At 33.8% G+C, this 22,958-nt stretch overlaps 1 protein-coding gene across 1 annotated transcript in view; it reads left to right on the forward strand.

Annotated features, from left to right (window-relative positions):
• bowl (brother of odd with entrails limited) overlaps positions 1 to 22,958 on the forward strand; it is a 61,017-nt gene that overhangs the window by 6,097 nt on the left and 31,962 nt on the right. Inside the window, exon 2 of the mRNA XM_077427959.1 lies at positions 7,854 to 8,666. Within this exon, the coding sequence (XP_077284085.1) occupies positions 7,867 to 8,666 (800 nt within the window). The 5' untranslated portion in view covers positions 7,854 to 7,866. The remainder of the gene's footprint in view (positions 1 to 7,853; positions 8,667 to 22,958) is intronic.

Here is a 22,958-nt window from a genome sequence, read left to right on the forward strand (position 1 = left end):
TCAACTATAACGATAAATTAAGTAAATATGCATAATTTTCATTTCATAAAAAAATATTGGAGAGAAAATTAAATAAAATATACTTAACTTCTGTAATATTTGAATTGCATATAAACCGTATTATCAATAAATAACACTGACCAACAAAAAATCACGTCTTTTACTTACCGGAGTGAAGACTAATCAATCTTTACTAAGTTTGACCCATTGAATTCGAATATGCCAATATTTTTTCTTGGCTTACTTTCGTTTAACAGGTATGAGTGTTTAAAAAAGTGTGCAATTTTTACAGATTTTTGGTTTTTGCAGTCTTTATTTAAAATCATTTACCACTGAAATTATTACGTTCAGATAAAATAAAAATAAAATATTGAAATTGAAAACCAACTCTTATAAAGGTGGTTAAGTGAAAAATTAGCGAAATTATTCATAATATTACGGGAAAAAAATGTGTAGAAAAAAGGTATATTGACTTTAAAATTCGCTAGAAAATTAATTTTAAATAATTCAATAGAAAAAACATCCGACTATTGAATCCACATAATACTCACTTTTGGCACAAGTCAAAAATTTGTAAAAATTGCACATTTTTTTAAACGCTCATATCTCTTATACGAGTGCAAGCCAGTAAAAAGTATTGTCATATACGAATTCAATGGGTCAAACTTATTAAAGATTGATTAGTTTCCCGCTCCGGTAATTTTTTTTGTTGCTCAGTGTAACTAAATTAGCCATCATTGTTGGTTTTAAGTATATATGTGGTTTATTATACAGTTTCAATTGTTCATTTATGTACATATAATCACAATTCAATTAAATATATAGAAGGTATACTAAAATTTTTCGACTTTTTCTGTAATATTCAGTATTCGTTGAAATGTTTTACCTTGTTGTTTACCTATTGTTTAATGTTTACCACAGTACATATCATGTATAAGTGAAAAACAATGTTTTGCATATTTTTTTACTATTTTTATGTATGTAAATAATGCAAAATATGTTCCATGAAGGGTTAAAGTCGATGTTTGTGCGCACGACGACAGCGTGTACAATGAGTCATCGAGCGAGTGTATTTTATTTATTTTTTCGCATGCAATTAATATCTTTATCTGAACGTATTCAAACAAAACCGTTTGAAAGTACGCGTTACACATAAGTAAGTCACTGTTTGTTGATACAGTAAAACTTCGAGCAGAACACTTTATTGACAACGATAAGACATTTATTGACAGAATTTGTGCGAGACAACAATGGCCGACTTTTGTAATGCATTGTAATAATCTCGTTATCTTAATAATATAGGCATAATTATCTTGGAAATGAGATACAAAATAGCACTAGCGCATACATATTGCTTACTACATTTCCACAGTTCTATCTCTCAATGTTATAAAGCATATTTTAATCCTTGCAAAGTCGAATTGTCGAACTGTGTCGAAGGTAAAATTAATGTAATTTCTTTCGATCTATTTTTTTTTTCATCTGTAAGTCTACCTTAAGGTCGGCGTCTGCTTTCATCTCTCTCCCACACACGCTCTGTTGCATTTACTGTCTCGACTTCTGTATTTTCCTCTCTCCCGTCGGATTCTACAGCGTGCTCAAGAAAACTCACCCGAGCTTCATATTTAAATTAATTACTCTTTTGACACGATAATTCACCGGTCATTTAATGAAACGGTCGACCCCCGCTATATTAGAGTCAAAACATTCAATGAAGGCTTTCTAGTGTCTGGTTGTGAAAACCTGTGTTCAATATTGAGGTCCTCTAATACAGGATTTCTCAACCTTTGATCCTCGCAACGTTTACACGCTTCGTAACGACGAGACAGGTGCCCATCAAAGCTTTTTTTACAAAATGCGAATTGTTCGCAAACGCTCTCTCGACGGTGTCCATTTCCATATAAACAGCCCTTTTTGATAAGTTTAATACATGTAATATAAAGCTAATTTTATGCTTGTGTTCATTATAATATGCTCTAACAAGATTTATTAATAAATCGTAATATTTCAATAATAAATAAATCATAAGATTTTAAGTAAAACTTAATTTTCACTACAAATCATGTAACCAATTAAAAATTCTTATACTCGATGTATAAGCGATGGCATCCAAGAATATCTATTTTTCATATTTTCATCAATTTTTTGCTTAACTTCTATAAAATCACATAAGTGACAATAGTACTACATTGTAGTTTTTCAAATTTGTCAGCTAATAACCTCGCAATAGTATATTTGTATTATTCAACACTTGCCTTACTGTGCTAAAAATTCCGCTAGTCACTGTGCTGGACTTCAAGCGTCCAGTTATAAATGTCTGTGTCAAGTTAAAATAATGCAAAATCTGTGAGGTCAATTATTATAATTAGCTATACATATAATTTTATCAAGTAATAAACTTCGAATAATATAAAATAAGTTCACGATATGAAAAATATGACGGCTGAATCAGAGCCCACATTTCGAGGCGGATATCATTGTTGAGCGCGGCGATTACTGAATTCCCATTCTCTCTCTCGCATCTGTTTACGCGCGAAAATAATTATTTCTGTTGATGTTGATCAATGTTTTTATTTCGTAATGGTATATTACGAACCATAGAGGCTTTGATGAGGAATACATACAATTTGAAGACCCTACATGCAGTATATTTGGAGAAATAAAATAAAATTAAGTCCTGGTCACGAGTCCTAACAAGTGTTATTAAAACGAAAACGCAGAATGACTTAACGGCTCTCCTTTAACAACCTTTCAGAAATCTTTTTGCCGAATTTTTGAGTTGTGACACTTTTTTCCAAATTATCAACATGTCTTAAACATTGACTTGATATAAAATCGTCAATACTTAGCAACATGTTTGCTTTTATCTATAAATGCACACATCAGTTCGTAGACATCTATTATTATTTTTCTCTGAATGCATGAGCTTAATATGCTCATAAAAATACAATGGATATGAACTGTTTAATTGTCAATCACTACTCTAATTTATCGCCATATAGAGATACATTAATCAAATATTAATGTATCTTTATGTGGACCTATTATAATGAGTTATCATGCGTTAAACTAAGATTAAGATTAAATTTTCAGTTGAAAAAAATCATTTTGTGGATTGCATTTTCCGAACCTTAAAATAATTTAAATAATATAACTGTGCATACTTTTTGTACGCAATGTTGTTTTTCCTTCGGCGAGATTAGTCTTGCACGTTCCAATCTTACATATATTCGTCTCTCTTACACCGGAAGCAACAGGAATTGAAAGAGCGAGACACTTGATAGTTTCGAGATTCGTTTCTTCGAAAGCAAGACGACAGCCACCGCAGCATGGCGGACCACAGTGTCTCGATATACGTAGATGCGTAAAACGGGGGATGTGCTCTCTCGTTCGAAATTACGGAAATTATTCACGAACGTAACCGCCGTAAACGGATTTACGATTACAAGTTTCGACAATGCACAGACGGACAATAAAACAAAACTACACTTGTAAGTAGCTGTCGGCTTTTGTGCGAGTTTTACCGCTTGCAAAAATAAAAAAAAGCTATGCAAATGCGGTCAGATCCAACGTTTCGTCTCGTATTTGTATATTCAATAAAATAATGTGATCTGGATTATTGTTGTGCGACTTCGGCAATAGGTTCACGGTTATGCAATTGTCGAAACATCGTAAGTTTGCGCTTTATGTTTTTTATCTCCGTCAAATATGATGTGAATGAACTGAAATTTTGCACAAATATACTTGATGGTTTTAGATATAACAAATATTTTTTCTTATAATGTGAAACCATTTTTTGACATATAGTTTGAAAGAGTGTTTTCATATTACATAGTCAAAGGGCAATTATTTTATGATTTAATTTACGATAAATGAACACTACTTCATTTATAAAATGTAGCTGTAAATTTGAGTCAACATACTGAAAGATTCCTTATTTAAATTTTTAATGGAAACCTACATATGTATGTAGGGTTATATTATTCGACGTCGTCCATTTTACATAAAGGAAAAATATATACGTGCATTTCAAAGCATTACAAGGTCATAAAAAACCAGAAAACATGGCATACAAAGTACACTATTTATTCATTAGGATTCTTACTAAATGTTTTCATTTAAATTTAAACTTCCTTTCATTATTTGAAGTCTTGAAAAAATTGTACAACTGAAACTTTTCAATAGCTTGTATATTACATTGCATACAATCCATGCATTTTGTTCCACGAGTTTAATTTTCCTTTTACTTTTTAATATATTTAAGCCATCTTCAAGGTATTTTAACCTTCTTGACTGTCGCTATGGTAACATCGAACGAGAAAATTCCACTTTGCGAGCGTGCGCGTGCATTTATACTGCATTACACGCCGGAGAAGGTAGCCGAGCTTATCTCGAGAATATAAATATAAACCGTATACCGGTGCACACACTAACTCATCGGTACGTCCATACATATATTATGCATACATGCATACACATATACGATGGGTATATAATGCATATCCAAATAAGTAGTTTCGTCAACATTCCGGTCCCCGGAGTCGGCGTCCCTGATGATCCACAATCTTATCCAAATGTAAATACCGATGAAAAGATGCTTTCCGATACGTAGAGATGCATTTTTTGTTTTTCATTTTCGGGGTCGTATTTTATTTCGAATTCGGTTGATTAATGGTTGAGGTTAGACAAGTTTTCAACCGTGTGATTGTGATCTTTGTGGGTACTCGTTGATAGCGACGTTGTCGACTACTGACTGACGTCATCGTGACGTTGAACATTTTTCCAGTGCGAAAATTCGAAGATGGAGCATGTGTTCCATTCAATTGTACATCAAATTCTTATAATATGGTTTTATACGTTTCAATTTGACATTCCCATCTTAGACTTCTGAGAATGTTCTGGAAATTCGTAGACTCTTCAATTGAATGATTGTTGTCGAATCGATTCTGATCCGTCGTTCCTCTTTTGCTCAATAAATAGTCTATCACAAATTTTACCCCATATTTAGAGTAGTATCGATATACATACATACATATATTTAAACCATTTTTTTTTATATAAATACATATTGAATAACTGTTATTAACTAGTGTCTATTATCTCCAAATATGCCATTGGGTTATGTCAAAAATATCTACAATTGTCTGCTGCAAAATAATAAATTTAAGCTTTGTATTCTTTAAGTACCTACTAAACGTCAAATAATACACTTTTCCATCTTATCTCCCTTCAGGGCTGACAGACAAAGCGATATGTCACCCGACTTGTCTGTCATAGAGATTTAGGTCTACGATGATTGTAAATAAATTGGACTACTAATTGATTTGCAATCAATAGTAATAAAACTAAATTACTTGGTTCAATTTTGAATAACATTTTGAGTCCTGAAATACAAACATACATACATACTACCACCATTATAAAGTACCCAACTGATGGCTAGAACAAATCACCGTATTTATATGTAGGCCTTAGTATTCAATACTTTCAAGTATAATCGATACTTCAAATTGGTGAACCTTTCTACCGTTCTTATTAATACAAACATTACAGGTACTTTAAAAGGGTCAAGTCAACCTTAATACTATGTATGCTAAGCTGATACATTTTTACCCAATGCATATACATATGTATGTACATTTTTAGATGAAATAGTATCATATACATGGTTTAAAAATGGGAAGACTATTCTGTAGATTATTTATACTATTGCGTCGAACGGGTGCTTCTTATTAAACTATTGCTTCTTCGTGTATCAAAGAGACAAATGTATCTGCAACTATACATATAAGGGAACAATCTACTTTTCACTCATTACACCTTTCAGGTAAACAATTTTTTTCAACTTGTTTAACTCAAATACAAAACAATACCGCCATATACGGCTGTACCGAAAGTTTCGCCTCTGTAAACACCTACCGACAGTCTGTATCGTAATTACTGATTAGTTTCGTGGATTCGCTACGACCAAAGGCCCGACCGCGAGAACTCGTTTTTTTACACGTACACATTCAAACACACACTCACACTACGAATTTAAAATAAATCGACATTTTTACTTTTATTTAGTCCGTACGGACAGACGGACAAACGTACACGAGTCGCGGTTGACCCGCACACGAAAAAATCATTACTCTCTCGCGCGTACATTTTTATACGTAATGAAATAACGATGGAAAAAATATCGGCGTGTGTTAGTTAGTACTACGTATAATCATCGTGGAATTCTTCAAGGTGTTTTTTGTTACTATTTTATTTTTGGGATTATTATTATTTGTCGGTTAACATACGAGGGGTTTCTGGTTCGAAAGCCTTTTAACACACCAGTGTGAAGATGATTCACGGATGTGTGCGACTTGTGCTCCACACTGACGCGCTGTAAACATATCAATATAAAATTTATTGTATGCTTGATTTTTTCTTTATTATTAATTTCAATTTTATTGTTTTATGACGGTCTATTCGATGGTTGGCCGTGTGTAATTTTATTAGGGTGGGAAAAGTTATAATTTTTCAATCAAAAATTTCCTACACACCATACTAACTTATATATACTTCGTACTACCATACGATATAAACAGTTACTTTTTTTAATACTATATATATTTTTTTAAATTTAAGAATGGAAATCTATGCATATTGTATATGATTCAAATACATACGTACATATTTTTATGTATATCAGCGCCTTTCGATTTTAATTGAATTATAAGCTTATGTTTATAAACTGCTTATTATAGAAAAAAAAAACGTAAAATACTTGACCCGAAACTCTAAATCATTGTATTTTTTGAATTTAACATTGTATTTAACATTGAAATATAGTTTCATATACAAATTCTCATATCAATGTTTTAAATAAAAATATTTATACATAATTCCAATTTATTAATACTCTTAATATAATCAAAAATAAATCAAAACAATAATGTCTTTAGTATAAAATTTACAACTTTCGAACAGTTTAGATACACTGAAAAAAAATTATACCAATACGTACTTAGAGAGGGGCATGTAGGTACTTGTAAACATTTTATTTGATTTGTTTTAATTTAGGTATGTAATAAATTGGCCTGGTGGGCAATTCGTCCGATCGTTCAATATACCCCGCCCCGCCTTATGAAGGCACTAAAAGCATTGAAAATCGTTCAACATCCGCCGTTGCGAATCTCATCACCATTTGCATGTAACTCGAACTTGCCTACCAATGCACAAAAAAGCGTCATTATCGAAATTAAACCATTTTATTATTACTTTTTAAGTTCACATCGATCGAAAGAGACGCATTTCGCCAAACTGGTCTGGTCCATTTCGTATATATATATGTATATGTATGTAAGTATGTATATATGTATAATACCTACCTACCGGTCCTCTTTAGATTCCGACCTGTGATTAGAGCCGAAGACCTCATCCTAGCCGCAGTATGATAATTTGTCCAGAAATGACGCGGCAATATATCAAATCTATTATCTAGCATTCTAGTTAAATAACCAAACGTGTGCGTATGTATGTATGTATGTATGTGTGTTTTTTTCGACTTGGTAATTACCCTAATGCCTTTTCGACGTTGTACAATTTTTTTCACCGATTCATTTTCGGTACATTAACGCCCAATAAAAGCTCCACATTGGTGGAGAAGAGCGACTCGAAGATGCAAGTTTGATTCTCAACGGAGTATTTATTCCGTACGAATGGATTTCGTTTTTTTATCTCTCGAAACTCGACCGTGCCAGATCGACCGTAATGGATTTTTAATGATAAAATACTCTTCGGTTATTCTTTTCTATGTGTGTAGTACGTGTATGTGTGTGGCAAAGTTTAAATTGGATGTTTTTACTGTTTTTTTGCAGATCTGAGTGCGAGATGTCTTCGGACGGAGGTAGCACTATAGCCGAAGATCGGAGTCCGACTTCGGTTGGCAGATCCAGGCAGGAGCAGTTCCTAAGCGGAGGTGGAACCTCCTCAGAAGGAAGAGCATCGTCTGGTGGGTTTGATGCTCAAGCTTCTGCCTATAGGCAGCATTTAGCAGCAGCAGCTGGCCTTGGTGGAAATCTCTTAACGGCAAACCACAGAGAGAGTTCGGCTTTCGTTCCCGTCGTACCCACTAGAACATTACACCCTGTGTTGTATCCGGGAGAAATGCATCCCGCCCTCATATCGGCGGACATCTTAGAAAGGGAGAGGTTGTTAGACAGGGAGAGGGACCCCTCGAACAAGGACAGTTCGGAGAGGAGTGCTTCGGCCCAAAAGAGGAATTCCAGCTTCGAACTGATGGCCATGATGGCAGACAAGCGTAAGGAGTTGGCTCTGAGGGAAGCAGCGGCTGCTATGATGCTGCCCAGCGAGCCGGGAGCTCTGTATCCACCCCCTGCTGCTTACCTGTCAGGTGCTGGACCAAGTCCAGCAGCACCGTTCGCCTTTCCCAACCCCGGTGCTTTGCTCCCGCCACATCAACTGCACGCACATCTCGATAGGAGACTGCTGCGTGCTCCTGGAAGAGCTTCCAGGCCCAAGAAGCAGTTCATTTGCAAGTTTTGTAATAGACAATTCACCAAATCGTACAATTTGTTGATCCACGAACGCACCCACACAGATGAGCGACCGTACTCTTGTGACATCTGCGGCAAGGCGTTCAGACGACAAGACCACCTGAGAGACCACAGGTAAATACTCAGTTATTATTAGTATTCGTGGAAAACTTTTGCTTCCTCACACATTGTCATTTCGTTTTTATTTTACTCAAATATAAATGGAAACGACTTATGTATGCATTATACTTATAATATCAAAAACTTATGTCAAATTAATGTTACTGGAGACTTTGTTCTTTATCAGTAATTCTTATTAATACCTTCTAACTCATGGTCAAATACATGTACATACATATAAATGAAAATCATTGAACTTAAATGTACTAGAGTACCTACTATTAATTCCAAAAACATCACCTACTAGTGCATATATGTATGTATGTATATGTAGGGTTGCCATAATTGTCAAGCATTGATACGGGACATTTAAGTGCTACATAAATAAAACATGGAAAAGTAGGTAGATACTAGTTTATTTTAAAAAAATAGTCTTTTTTAGCCCAATCGTATTTTAACGATGATTTAACTTTTTTAATTAAATCGTTTTCCTCTTTTACATGATGATAAAATTGGGCGCAAGTCATTTTAAAATTAAACTGGCAAACCAAAATTGCCTCAACTGTCTCAACTGCCAGCTTATTTCTTTCGTCCGACCATTGTGTTGACATCAGGGAAAATATTCTCTCCACATTGGCATTGTGAGCTGGAATGGCAAATATATACTCACATAGTTTTATTAAACATGACTTCTGTTCAATTTGCTTGGTATCTCTAAAAAACTTCAGCCATTTCTCTTCCATACTCAATTTCAGCGTTGTCTCCCAGTTTTCGTTGGTATTATTTTTATTTAAATAATATTTTAAATATACGAACTGGTTGAAAAGAAGCTCATTGTTTCCAACATCGATGTTCCTTACTTGCAAATATTCAACGGTTCGTTCTATTTCCCCCCATTCAGGAACTTGCTTGAGAGTCATCCAATCGAAAGCATTAAATTTTTTGAATGCTTGGGACCACTTATCAATGTATTCCATAGCAGTGTTAAAGAAATCGACAGTCTGTTTTTGGAGAAAAATTAGGGAGAAAACGGGATAAATACGAGACAAATTGTAATACGGGACCGAGTAGTGAAATACGGGACATGTCCCGTATATACGGGACGTATGGCAACCCTATGTATATGTCATATTATATGACTCGCCTCTACTTCAGTATGATATTAAAGCATAGTTTCTTAGTTGAGTTACTTTCATTGTGTGAATGTTTTAGAGAACTTTTTTTAAACCTACATAGCTAACCAAAAAGTGGCTTTGCTAAAATGTACTATAAAAAATTAAAGGCTCGACTCAAATTTATCCAAAAATTTGGTATAATCTAATTATTCTTCTTTAGTCCTTGTTTACATAGAAGTAAAACTTCAACTGGTTTTATTATAGTATCTGTAACATTTTAAATTGTGTCGTTTATGACTTTTTGTGCGAAAATCGTGAACACAGATTTAGGTGTCCAATAATATCGATTGTTCATTTGGTCGAAGGTAATCAAGTGTGATTTTTGTATCGCTCTCTTTCTCTCTCTTTCTGTCTCTCGGACCCAGACACAGCATCGGAATCATTTTGCACGCGTTCGTTCCGTTCGTTTCGAGTTTTAATTGTCGAACCGGGTTTTTACCGAAAGCGTCTTTTATTGGATTTCTCCGTAGAAGTCGATCGATTTACCGAAGTAATTACCGGAGAGCGCGTTCGACCGTCGGAGAAGATTCGAATCTGTTCTCGCCGTCTTCTTTTTTGCCTCCCCTCCTGCATCTCCATCCTTTCCAACCTCTCGATACCGACTCTCTTATTAAAACATTCCTGCCGGTGCATTCGTTGCATCGTCGACGATACACCGAAGGGGTTTTTTATCCCCGGCGAGCGAGAGGGGAATTGATCTCGCCGTCGACGCAGATTTATGGCGAATCGATATCGCGTGGCGCGGGGCCATTTTAATTAATGCACGAACCGCCCCCCACCTCCTCCCCTGTCCCTCCTCTATCTCTCCCCTGGCCCTCATCTCACTCGGAAGATGGTGGAACCAGCCGGTCACCCCAGGCGTCGCACTTGCGGGGGCGGCAACACAAAGATTCGCTATCGTTCGCTCGCTGGTCCACTTTCGCCGTGGACAGGGTCGGATTTGTCTCGCTCGATAATCTAAACCCAAACATTGTAAAGTCCAAATACTAATTATTACACTGGAAATCAAATTTAGACAATATAATACTAAAGCAATATGCTCGTTTCTTATTAATCTAATCAAATGAGCCTATTGGGTAGGATCTGGTAGATTCGACTTTAACATGGGCATGGAATGGACCAAAACAAACTGAAATAGCCTCGTGAGAACTACATCTCATAATAAATTCAATGAATTTAAAAAGCTACTTGAAAACTAAAAATTATTACCAAATGTGACCCTGTTCTTCAAATATATATGAGCCGTTATATTTGAAAGTGGAAAGTCCAATATTTACTTCCAAACTATATCTATCTGTTTGACTTAATTCACAAATTGTTATCAATTAATTTAATTCGATATGTCCAGAATCTCTGAAAAGCAGAATGAACGTATTTTGTAATATTGTTAAACGCAGAACATTATATTTAATGTTTTGCGAAATAGTTCTCGAAATGAAGAAAAGTGGACTTATGCGTCTTTCAAAATATAACGAGATAAAATAAAATATAAAATATTTCTATCTTATAACCTTTTCCAATTATTTTAATACTATAGTTTAATTATGCAATGTACTACATATTTTGTCATGCCTTTATTCTTTACTTTTTAATTTGTTTTCCTTATATTTATCTTTTTCATTTTTGTAAAAATCTATTATTGGACTCGGGTGTTACATATATTATTTATTTACTTTTTGTGTTTTTTATACCTATCTCTGTACATCCTGTCTGTTGATTTTTCAATTAATAAAATAAATAAAAATAAAATAAATAAATAAATAAATAACGGCTCATATGTACCTACATACATAAATATGTACATATGTATGTATGTATATTACAATCTTTAGACTAGTGTTTAAAATTATATAAAGTACGTCGTTTAAAATAAAATCTCCCAATTTATTAAAAAATATATTTTAGGTTTAAATTTTAACGTCAACCTTGAATTTTATAACATATTTTATATTATACTTTGAAGGAGTATGTTATGCGTATTAATATTCGAAAATTTTCGTTCAAATATAGCAAATCTAAGTTTAAAATGTGTGTAGAATATCAGGTCCATAAATCGTAAGATTAAAATTCTCCGACGATTCGCTGCGAAGTTAATGAGAATTTTAATGTGTTTGGAGAAGAGTGAAATATGTATGTGCAAATACCAAACCAACTCTATCATTTTCATAACATATTTTGCGTGTATATTTTAGGATTCGCTATTTTTTTTTCTTCCACGTAATTTTTTTTCTTCCACGGACTAACTATCTTAATATTTATTGCGAAGTATTTCGACACTCTTTCCGCAAAGTAAAACCACCGAAATAAAATTATTATAATTTTTTCATTCCACGCACGGACATTTTCATAAATCGAAAAAGAAAAATGATTCCGTCATGCAATTTGTATTAAATTTCGTTATGCTTGAACGGACTCGTATCGAATTATGTAAGCTCGACTAAGATCAAAAGCGCACTTAGTACCCCGCCAAGTGTACGCAAGTGAACATCTTCTATCTCTCTCTCAAACTTGAAAAAATCGACGTGCGAGAAAGAGATAGCAAGTGTCGCACGCTTTCTGCCATTCGGTTGGTGAAGAACAGCGTAGCGTTGATTGGTCGAACGCAAACGATAATTAATTTATGTCATCTTGGCAGCATTTTTTTTATACATATGTATATAAATATTATTCACGTGTAATATTTGCATAAACACACCGGGAACATATAATAACAAATACAAATTTTTACGTTCGTGCGTTCAACGTATCGGTTATTGCGCATTTTTACGGCCGAATTATACACACGATCGTAATTAATGTTCTACGCTAATGTACGAATTGAAATTAGTATCCATTTCTAATTCAATTAATTAACGCGACACGCTGTGATATTTTTATATTTTTTTCTAATCGCTAGAATTATTCAGATGTTTTTGTATTTTACGTTGATTTCGAAAGCATTTGACTTTATCTCTGTATACGAAATATCGTAAAGATAAAATATCTCTGATGTTCATTGATTGTGCTTTGACATTTTGACTGGTTTTATAAACTTGTCAACTCTTTTGAGAAAAATTCCATCAAAAATCGTCTACTTTTAAACAAATTCGGTGTGTTTAATTTAATTGAACTTTATTACAAGAAAAAAATTGAAACTGGTCAAAGCAATCAGAAACTAGACACAGATCGATTTAGAAATTTGAGGTTATGTATGAATTCAAATGATGACCTGTCAAACGTTTCTACGGGTTATTTCCACCACGACATCCAAAATATCAATGTGAAAAGGAATTTCAGGCAAAAGTATATATGTATGTAAAAGTAAAAATATGTATAGGCGTTTAAACAATTAAAATTTGATAAAATGAGTGGGTGGCAGAAAGTTAAACATATAAGGCTACTGGCCACTAAACGTCATCGTCTCTAAAATTTTTGCATTTTTAAACGTGTTTATTACAATTATTTTTCACTAACGAACAATCGGAAGTGATTTAAATTTCTATCGGTGACCAAACCGCGCAAAATGGCAGTTTCAATCCGATCGGAAGAATGTAGGAAATAGTGTCAGACCAAAGGCGAAGTGAAGCTAATAAAATGGATAAAATTTTTAGATGAATTTTTTTAGGAAAATTTACGATTCACCCAGTCATACTTATTAAATCTTGCGTATTCGACAAAAACACCTGTTCATCACGCTCATCCAATTATATTGATTTTTTCATTATAATTTTGGGTCAATTGCGTGATGCGGGTATCGATTAATCTGCAGCTTTCTTTGTATCTTTAATCGACGACTTCAAACCTCGTACGATTTAATTTATTAATTAGAATCAATTTCAACTTTCTCTTTTATTTATGTATTGTTGTTTCTAGTACTGAAATTTTGATCGCCGCACAAGAGAACGACATTGTAAAAAAATGTTAAACCGTACAAATTGCGCGCGATAAGAGAATCGGTGTAGACAGACGCCGACGAATAATTTCCCGCTCGTAAGACATTAGCAACAAACACGATACTCTCACGCTCGCTTACACACATAGCTGGTTTTCGTGTCCGAGTGTGTCAGTCCGACGAGTCAAACTTTATCACAACACGATTTCCGACCGGGCAAATGAAATACGAGGGCCCGGCTACACCCACAGCTCGCCTTTCGCCGGTTGGCGATCGCTGCCGCGTAATTGGTTCGTTTGGTCCACGCCGGCCGGCCGGCCGCAACATTCTTGTGCGTAGTAACAAGAGCAGAACTGCCAGCTGTACCTACGATACTAGTGGATAAAGTACATATAGCTGGACCGATCTATCTATCTAATACTCTATCTGCACAGCGATATCGAGACTCGAGTCGAGCCTCGAAGCGGTCGGAATATCCTAGACTTGCGTCATTTTCATAATACAATACTACGCACAAATCGGTCCATTGCAATATCATTGTTTTGCCGAATGGAAATACTATTTCATATTCCGTAGCAGGTACATACATACATAACCCATACAAAATAATACCAATAAAATTTAAATAATAATAAAATTTGCCAAGATTATAAGTAGCCGACTATTACGATTTACGTATTGAATCACTTCTTAAACTTTTATATGTAGTTATCAAAAAAAAAAAAAAAAAGATTTCGTGCCATTTTATGATACGTTTATAAACCTTTTGTATATAATATATGTACATGGTGTTTGGAAAGAAACGCAACTCAAAATCTATGTATGTATATAAAATTGAATGGCTGTTTGTCCGTCTGTCTCGTATAGGCTCCTAAACCGCCCAACTGATTACGATGGAACTTTCAGGATGTGCTGTATGCATGTCTGTGAAAAAGAAACGGGAAAAAACCTCTTAATAATAATATTCGTAATAACGATTTTACCGACGCGAAAGTTTGAAGTGCCATTGTGTAGTCAAGGAAATGTGTTCGTTAGTAACCATGTTACCAGTTGGTTTATGACGACACAGCGTTGAAGAGACGTTAGTTCACTTGAACCGTCACTTGAAACGGGAACGGGAAAGGGAACGAGAACGGGAATTGCATGCCTTATTCTGGCATTGCAATGCATGCCAGGTATAAAAAAAGTGTCAATACATTATACATACATATAGTCAGTAGCATTTACATATAAGTGAACGCAAATTTTGTTATGTATTTTAAACGAGAGATTTTTCATGAGTTGTGCATCTTTTCGAACATTGTCTCAGTGTTCAAATTTGCAACAGAGCAATCCGGACAAGGCACGATCTAATCTCGATATTGTCTTAGCATCCAACGACTACATATCAATTTTGACTTATAAATAACAGCGAAAATCCCTCGAGGCTATGGTAATAGTTACATTAAACAAAACAACCTACCGTTCGATCGTAGTGAAGCTTTCAAAGCAAACTTTCGCGATATCGATGAGATAAAATCCTACAAGAGCACATAATCATCAACCCTCAGTGGGGAAAAAAAAACAACGTAATTGTGTACTTAAGTAAATCGCCGGCTTCAATTAAGACGGCGAGATGCGAATTTCGTTTACGGCGAAAGCGCAAAAAGCATAATAATAATGAATTATACCCATGCAGATACATGGCTTTTAAGCGATGCATACTTACTTCGAATTCGGTTTAACAGCGATCTTGATGTATGCACGAGTATTTTCACATATATGAGAGATACGCCGCAAGTGCTCCAAATTGTCGATATGATGGAATTTGTACGACGTCCACGGTGGTGGTGATGATCATTTTTATATATTTTTTGTACCCCTTCACGGTTATTCGTCCGGTCCATTATCGATGAAAACCGTCCATTATGTTCGACCGGTTGTGGCACTCGTCGGCGGCGCCGAAAGGGTTAGCGCTCGAAATCTTCGCTTAATTCGAGATGTGATTCGATAAATTTTCGCTCGATGCTTTAAATCTGTCGTTTATTACAGTTTTTAATTATTGGCTATACTAGTTCTGTGAATTATTTGCATCGTAAATTGACTCCTTGATAAAAAAAAAAATTCTGATTTAAATTTAACACATGTTTTTGATCAAATGTGTCTTTAATGGTATAATCTAGCTATTTTTCAATATATATAGTTTTATATCGCTTTTTAATAGTGTATTTGTGTCAAATAAATTCCGTAACTTAATGCTCGACTATACATACATATGTATGTATGGGGGTCTACGTGACGAGACAGAATGTTAAATGACAGAAAACGCAAATATCGGAAGGCAAAGATCGAAAATCGAAAGATCTTAAGTCGGAATTTTATACGTTTTTTACTAACTTCTACACCCCCCCCCCCCCCCCCAAACAATACTGGGCAATTTAGCGAGTGTTCAATGAGAATGTATGTACTTACATATGTATTTACCAATTAATTGTAGTATTATACATTTAACAAATGATTGATTGGGATCTTGTTCATTCAATATTACTATTTTTTTTATTTATTTGCATGCTTTTTATTTAAGGAATCGATATGTGCATAAATAGAGCTATTGTAATAGTATCTACTAAATGAGAGGCATTTATTTTAATGCGTATTTATTTGAAAAACTAGTTTATTTAATTAAAAATATGTTAGTCTTGATTACGGAAATATAATCAAGGTGAAGTGTTAAGCTGCCTGGTTCGAATTCAATTTTTCTTGAATGCGAGAAAACCTGACATAGGTGAGTGCGTGTGTGTGTGTATGTGTGTGTTTGTGTGTGAAACGTTTTTGATAAGATTAGATTCGATTTTATTTATCGATCTTGTTAAGGAGAAGCGCGCGGTTAAAACGAAGTAAGAAAAAAACGTATATGTAAATTTAAATAAATTTAATTTGGGTCTTTGAACCCAATCGTACGTATATTAATATGGTAATGGTATATATTGAAAGTTCAGGAATTCGTTCACAGCCCGTGCATTAGCAACTGGATCTGAACTACTCTCCGGCAACGATACATTAAACCACTTCTGAGCTCCATCAATCTCTTTTACAATTTAATGTCTCGGACAGGAGAATTGATAGCAGTCTCTGGACTGGAGATTTTTTTCTTGACTACTCTCTTAGACCGGCGCTGTGAGATAAGCCAACTAACTCTACGTTCTCCGTATGTGTAATAATATATTTATTTTGAATACAAAAACTTGATTTAGAACGTCTCCCTCTCTCCCTCTGTCGATCTCTGTTCTTCGGATACGCCATTTTATTCGGAGTTAATCCATTTTTTAGAAAGCAATCAACAATCAATGTCAATATGTTATTAAAATATTTATACGCGTACACATTGTATCGATACGTCGCAATCATCCGACAGTATATGAAAGATCTGCACGGCATACATACATCATTAACTATTCGCAATATAAGTTTTCTCGCACGTCAATCAATCGCAACAATGCGAAAAAAATTAAATTGAAAGGGTTGAAATTTTCCATTACACACGTACATACATATGTACATACGAGTATTGATTAATGTCTACGTTGTTTTCGTCGATGGTATCTCTCGAGACACAAGACGGGTTGCCCGAATAAAAATGCATCATTTAATTATCTTATATGGCCCTGCCCCAGAGATATGTAAATTTTATCCCACAAGTATTACGTACCGCGTTCTTTTTTGCTTTTGTCGTCGGTTGTTTCAGTGTTGAAAATCTCCACAGCTAAAAACCCTTTACGTACCTCTAATTATACGCTGGCCGTCTTGAATATTTTAAGCGACAATTTCACGTGCATATTATGTACTTGTATTCTCTCATATTTTAAATACCGATACTTATTTAAATCTCAAGGATACGTCGATAAATTTCCCATGATATTTTTTGCACAAGATGTTTCTAATCATTTCAGAAACATTTTCAACAAAATACTCAATGTTAAACGAACTAAAATTTAGTTAAACTAATAAAAAGCGTGTAGCAAATATCAAGTTATTACTCATTTAATCGAAGTATTGGGAGAGCTTGATTTGCAAGGAAAATTTTTATCTTTAGATTTAGATGTGTTTCTGGATGCTGAACCTACAATCTTTTATTGATAATATTAAGCGTAAATCCAGGATATTAATGAATTTATTTGATATTTAATTCTTTATTAATAATTAGATTATAGCATTTTACCAATAATAGAATTCAAATCTCAAGATACAATCACTTTATTTATTAATTGATATACATATTTTCTTTTTATTTTATATAATGTTAAGTTGAATTGATGGTAGAAAGTTGTATTGTTCACACAATAAAATGCCTATTTCACAATTTAAATTAGATAATGTATTAATTATTTAGAGATTTCTGAGTTTATTCACATTATCATAAACATGTAGGTCCATATATGTACGTGTAGGTGTATCTTACAAAATTAGCGTTTCGGGTTACGACCAACCCTTGGTCCCTTCCTAATTGTGAATCGTTCGCTGTGGGCTATTGAAAAGTCAAAGTACAAAAAAAAAAATGTAAAAGGAAAAGCTCTCGAGCCTCTCCGGAATCACAATAAATCAAATTTGAAATCCCCTCACCTGCACAGGTGCTCCGGGCGACCGTTTAGGGTTGCACACAACAATAACAAAAGTTAATCCCGCAAAACCGGTTCGGGAAAAAAACCATGCGCATCGCGAAAATATTCAAACGTATTCAATTTCGCAAATCGACCGCAAAAAAGTGGTAATTTTTTATGCCTTTTGCTTTATGATATTAAATTTCTGTTCGAATTTTTCTTCACTAAACCGTGATTCTGCTCACTGCTTACTTTGAGCATTTTTTATCTGAATATTTTTATACTGTTTGTAATTCAGTGAATTATTCATTTGAATTGTTAGGGCTGGAGCTTAATTTTAAATATTTTATTTGGTTATAAATATTAACATTTAATTTAATTATCAAACATCAAAACTCACACATATGAAATTTTCACAAATTATAATCGTTCAATTTCAAATAATAATTTTGATAAATTATGAAAACTATAACTGCTTTTAATATTATGTTAATAATTTCCTAATGTTAAAGTTTCATTTTAAAGTTAAAAAAGTCAAAAATTATTTATATCAAAACTGTTATAATATTTTCAAATACGGTGAATATTTTTGGACCGTACGTCTGCGCTATGTATGATATGTATAACATTCTAACCCTTCAGTTGCGATATAAGCCAGACGCACCCAGCTCGACTTAACCCTTCGGGGGCATCGTTTATAATGCATGGCATGACGTCTACCGAAACCAGTAATACTCTGTGTGGGTGTATATAGTATGTGTGTTATTGTTTGTTGCCGACCCGTCCCATCGGATCACACATGCGATTCGACCAGATAAGGGTCTCACCGTCCCTCCAGCTACTAATCCCGTGATGCACCTTCTTTCAAATCACAACAAAATAAAGCTACAAAAAATCAGTGGAAAAAATCGTACAGAACTCGAGCTTAAGCCTTTTATTTTTTGTATATACCTACGACAGTCTCGCAAATTCGAGACGTCACGCGATTTTCTCAATTTTCCTAAATTTCATATTTAAAACTAATTCCTAAATTGGACACTCGATCGGTCCTTTTCAGTTGACAGCTGTATTATAGCGCTATTATTCTTATAATGGCATATGATCTATATAGAGGTGATCTGCAGGTTTTGAACTGCATTTTGCCTCGATGGACCACCTTTGGCACGCGATACCCAATTAATATTATTATTTATTTAAATTTCATGAATTAATTTGAAACTATCTTCATAGTCTATCTGACAGTTTATACATGTAAATATTTCCAGCCAGATTGAATTGTGTTTACTATGTAATGAATGTTTGAAAATGAATTGAATTTCATATAAAAAGGCGATTTTTGAGACAAACGTGCTGATTATACGACAAAAATTATCAACAAATTAATTAATTTCATATGTTTATTTATATTTTAAGTTGTTATACGTATACATATGTACCTACATACGTCATTATAAATGTATATAAAATGTTTTTAATATTTATTACGTTATTGTTTTTTTTTAGGCTGTTAATAGTAGAAGCATATTTGTTGTAATAGTACTGTTGTATGGTAATTCATAACATAAAAATCGAATTCATTAAAATTTTAATTAAATACCATTTATAGGTTAAGATATGATCTACTATAAAAAATAGCATTATTTTTTAATTGATTAAAATTAAAAATGATCCAATTGTATGTATATATTTATATTTAGTTACCATACTCGTATGCATGTACATATGTACATATATTCTAGTACTATCGGTTGCGTTCCTCTGCGTCGTACACGAGGGCCGCTCTAGGCATTTTAGTTACATTTTTTTATTACTATTATTATTAATTCTGGCTCAGGTGTTGTGGCCGGTGGCCGTCGTTCTGCACACTCACGATTTTTAAACAGATTTCTTTTCAAACGGTCCGGGATGGTACTAATGGCCGCCGGAGCGCTCTCTGTGTCTCCGAAATCCCATCGTCTCACACGCCAAACCCAAAAAACAACCGTTAAACGACGAACAGTGTGACTGAAAAGCGAACCAGCTCAGATAGAAAAGTTTTGCGGTTCGTTCCGGCCAAGAAAAAACGAAAAAAAAAAACAAAAATCAATTTGCACAACGGCGAAATTGGTCCGCGTTCGAGAAAGGTTGTGCTTTCGCCATTTCCGCTACACACTGTAAGTACATATGTGCCTACATTCGGAGCAATATTATTCGAATTGTTCATTATTTATATTGCTCATACGAGCTTATGAATATTTTACACGTATCCCTCCCACGAATTTACCTGTGCATTCAAAACAAGAAAAAAATGCAACGATTCAGCTACCTTTTCATACGCGACAAAAGATGAGGTCCCAGCTTAGAGATTCGACGAATTTCTTTTGTGCGTATGTTATCGTCATTTTTTTCTCCTTTTGAGCTAAAATTGATGGCTTTACGTCGTACAAGTGCAGCGAAGGAAAAAAATTAATACTGTATGGAATGTCATCCTTTTGATATTCATACAAAATCGCATTAAATTCCTATGGGATTTCATCACATTTGTCTAGCATCAATGCCTATTTTATCACCTTAACAATTTCACATTAGATTAAAACACAATACAAAACAAATAATACTACTATACACAAGTAAATTAAAATCATCTCTTTATAACTTTTGCTTTGAGTTTGTACTTAATAGATGATATATTTGTATTCAAGTGTACGAATAAAGCATATATTTTAAAAAGAATAATGACATATACAATATAATGTATTTATCTCTTTAGTTTCGAAAATTGTCCGGGTAGATCTTGCAATTAAAGTTCGAGTGCATCAGAGCGTGTGCTTTCTCTACAGTTCACGTCCATCACCATTGTCCATTGGCGTTTAACAGTCAAAGAGTGCTGGACCAACTTTGCAACGGCTATTAACTCCACGTGACAAGAGATCTTACCTACCCATCCGACCAAGAGAGAGAGAATCTTTACCGAAAGTGTTTTGTGTGCATCGCACAATCGACACATCTTTTTAGTATTATTTGGGATGCTTTCGTTCCCTGAGCTATTTTTTACGCAAAGATGAATCTCGTCCTTGCGACGATGTGCGTAAAGACCACTATCGACTGCTCATATGGTACTCGGAAAAATTTCAAGAATTAACATATGAACGCGACGGTGACATTAGTCTATTTGGTGACGTCAAACTATTTGTCTTTTTTACGTTATTTTTTTTACTTTTTCTATTCACTTCCCAAGTCGGAACGGATGGTCAACACAGCGACCGTATCCTATGATTAATACTACAAGTAGAATTTCTTAAAAAAAAAAATACATTTGTTTCCGAGACGAAACATTGTAATGAAGATGTCACTTATGTCATCGAATAACAGGGACGATTAACATACATACATATATACTATATACCTACTTATATTTATTTTTTTCGTTTATAAAATTTATTTTAACGTCTTAAGTGCCAGCGGTTACTATCTCCACAATTGTACATTCTCGACAAAACATCGTTCTTCACCGATCGATACTTTGCGTCCCTCTTTAAAAGAGGTTCGATCTCACATGCGAGAGTGAGACGAGACGTAGTCGGACATACGTTATTACTCGCTTGATTGGTCGGTTACGTTTTTGTTTACCATAAATTTGTTAGGGTCCATTAGGTTTGGAATCTTATCTGCATTAATAATTAACGAAAAAAATCAGGTGCGTCGAATGGGTTGCCTCGTGCGATGATTGAGAACCTCTGCTTTTTTATGTATGCGTCGATTGTGACCGTCTGACATGAAGTATCGAATCAAATAATAATGAATATTGAACTTTGATTTGATTGATGAATTTTTCACCACGTATAAATTTCCCTACCATACATATAACAAAAACTACATTAGTTTCAGTTATACTTTTTACTGAATTAAATTTGAAGAATGCAATAAAATTTTAATTTTTAAAAATATTATTTACTGTAGTCAAATTCTGTTATAATAAACAATTCCCGGTGTATTTAATTATTATATTTCCGCAGACCTGATAAAAATAGCTTACTGGCAGCGTTAAAAAATCTTTCAGTTTTTCCAGTTTCATTATAAACAAAGTATTTTAATACGTTTGCAGAAGTTCATTGTAATGAAATCTGAATGTACTTTTGCGTACACAATTTTTAGTACCGACATATCTATATTTTTTGCATTCAAAAAAATTTTGATTAAATTTTATGTGGAATTATGTAGTTTTATTTTAATATTTCTAATTATTAGTCAAAAGTTTCGTAATTTTTTTATTTCATTAATATTATATAATAAAAATTACATGAGGCGTATTTTTTTTCAATACAATTAATTATTCAGAAAAGTGGGTGTTCAAGTAAGTATAATGTATGTAATAAAATTTTATAAAAAATAGTTTTAATACAAAAAAAGTACCTGTAAGGGCTAGCTATTATTTGGAAAATAAATCAAGCCTGAAAGTATATATTATATTATTCTTAATTAGTATCAAGTCTAAGAAAATTCATAATTTTCCGTGGAAAAGTTTAATGAAATGTAACAAAGTATTATACTGGTTTATTTTGAAAATTCATAGTTTGAATTGGGCTGGATTTTTTAAACTCTTTACTGTCCAAATATAACTTCAAATCACAAACCTTGATTATAACAACTAAACTTTGGATCAACGCAGTCTTGCGTTGATTTTTCCATACAGGGAAAATTGTAA

This window comes from Arctopsyche grandis, chromosome 3 (genome assembly GCF_051622035.1).
Source record: "Arctopsyche grandis isolate Sample6627 chromosome 3, ASM5162203v2, whole genome shotgun sequence".
NCBI lineage: Eukaryota > Metazoa > Arthropoda > Insecta > Trichoptera > Hydropsychidae > Arctopsyche > Arctopsyche grandis.